This window comes from Geospiza fortis, unplaced genomic scaffold, assembly GCF_000277835.1.
Source record: "Geospiza fortis unplaced genomic scaffold, GeoFor_1.0 scaffold381, whole genome shotgun sequence".
Taxonomy (NCBI): domain Eukaryota; kingdom Metazoa; phylum Chordata; class Aves; order Passeriformes; family Thraupidae; genus Geospiza; species Geospiza fortis.
Window position 1 is genome coordinate 4283133 of NW_005054348.1, and position 2221 is coordinate 4285353.

Below are 2221 nucleotides of genomic sequence, written 5' to 3' on the forward strand. Positions count from 1 at the left end.
TAGGGAAAACGACAGCAGACAGGTTAGTATGTCATGATTGCACTCTGCAGACAGTGGGGTAAACAAGGATGGTGAATAAACAATGCCCTGGTGATGTGTCATATCTTCTGTAGGCTCTGCTTTTAATGTTGTTAGTGTGTGTGAAGCTAGGATTCATAATGTCATAAGGGCAGAATAAGCTTTATCCAAACAGGGCCTATGTGAAGGTTTCACCCATTGATGTGTAACAGTGTTCAACTGCCTCGTGTGTCTTCTGAAAGAGTTTGTATATTCCACAATGTCTTTTTGAAAGGTCACACTTGGTGACGTTTGAATATTATGTATGCTGTTTCTCAGAAGAATGTGGTTTGGCTTTCCTTCTTTTCAGTTGTGGCCTGCTTATAGCAGCACTAGAAATCCTTAAATTCATTTTTATCAATGCAGCATTGTAACTTCATCTATTTCCCATGCCTGAGGAAATGCACATTTGCAGAGTCATACCATCTTTTTGATCTAGTCATAAAACAACTCATCTTCTTTCTGCTCAGTCATCAGTTCTAATCATCTGCCAGCTTCTTTGTTTCTATATCTGTTTTTGCAGACAGGTAACTGAAACACTGTTTATTGATGAAGGAAGGAATATTCTTGCCACTCTTCAGAGAAAGAAACTAAGGAAGCAAGATTTTCTTGATAAGGTTTACAGGCATATTATGGTAGACATACAAGAGAAACCACCCACCTTTTTTTTTTAATCCTGTATTTGGGATTTATTCTGTCCTTGACATTATCTTGGACAAAGAACTTTTGACAGCACAGAGTGCTTATCTTCTGTAGAATTGAAAGGTGTCTGACAAATTTCTGAATTTCTGTAGAGTTGTCTATAGTGAATGTGCTTCTTGCTTCTCTGTGCTCAGTATTGTAGTGGTATGTGGATGGATTTTGATTCTCATTTTTTTCTTCAGACCAAAGGTGTCACACAGGTAACAGGGTGAGGTAGTGTATTTGAGAAGTTCTGAACTAGAGGGAAATGTGTTGGTGTATTCTGTGTCTTGCAGAGTGTTAGCAGAAAGAACAGCTGTTCTGGCAAGGCTTGCCAGAACTTACTCTTACTCAAGAATCATCCAAACTGCTCCTGTTATTGCAGTTTGTACACATTTCCAGGCACAAGCCAGGGAAGCTTATGAAGACTGCAAAGGACGCAATGTAGAATTCTTCCTTTTCCTGCTTTTCCAGGTCAATAACTGTATTTTCTCTTCCAGAAATGGGAACAAATTGAAAGCAATTCTAAACTGAGGCACGTTGGCAGCAACCTCTGTCTAGACAGCCGAAATGCCAAAAATGGTGGTCTCACCGTTGAGATCTGCAATCCTTCTTTGTCACAGCAGTGGAAATTCACACTTAATCTGCAGCAGTAGAAGGACTTACAAGCAAAGTGCTGTTTCAACTGCAAAACATTGGGCAAAGTTTTGATTGAATTACTGATGTATTTCTTAAAACTTTCCACGGAACTTATATACCTCAGTATTCCACCTTTATCTGAAAGTAGAGTGCTGAAGCAGACACCAGGGATCCAGGGGACTCGGAGCACTGCAAAGATGTCACTGAGCATTACTTCACAGGAAGAAGGAATTGTGCTGCAGACTTCAACTGTTCCTTTCTGTCTTCAGCTACTACTTGCACAGCAGATAATTAACTCTAGGAACAACTGACGTATTGTAAACAAAAGGATCTGAAGAAACATCTGTGGGGAACAGTGTGGGAGGGAGGGTGGGAAAAACTACTAGGAGAAGGTCATTTGAAAACTCCATTGGAATAGAAGTCATGGTTTGTCATTTCCAGAACCAGAAGTGTCATTTTGAAGTTTTTTTTTTCTCCTGTGTGTACTTGGTAATTTGAATATGAACTTTTCTATGATGGACTCTAAATATAAATATATGAAAGTATCTATATTGTCAGCTCCCAATGATTTGTATCAGTTTTCATCATCCTATAATTATCAACAAAGTGATTGACATATGTATAACCAGAAATTGGAGTGCTAGGAGAGAGAAACTCGGAGGAGTGTGGATTTTGTGCTGCTGGGTGTGATGTCCCTGCTAACACTGGATGCTTTTGCTTTGCAAACTGGATCTACTTCTTAACACTTCACCCTCGCTGGAGATCATGAAACTCAGGAGGAGAAAGAAAATAGAGGAAGTTAATGCATCTGCCCAGATGATTGCTTGGATTGTTTATTCCAGCT

At 39.5% G+C, this 2221-nt stretch overlaps 1 protein-coding gene across 1 annotated transcript in view; it reads left to right on the forward strand.

Annotated features, from left to right (window-relative positions):
• The window catches only part of GALNT2 (polypeptide N-acetylgalactosaminyltransferase 2), a 74383-nt gene extending 72658 nt beyond the window's left edge, over positions 1-1725 (forward strand). The window contains exons 16-17 of the mRNA XM_031058780.1: positions 4-22; positions 1239-1725. Of these exons, the coding sequence (XP_030914640.1) occupies positions 4-22; positions 1239-1394 (175 nt within the window). The 3' untranslated portion in view covers positions 1395-1725. The remainder of the gene's footprint in view (positions 1-3; positions 23-1238) is intronic.
• The last annotated feature ends 496 nt before the right edge of the window (positions 1726-2221 follow it).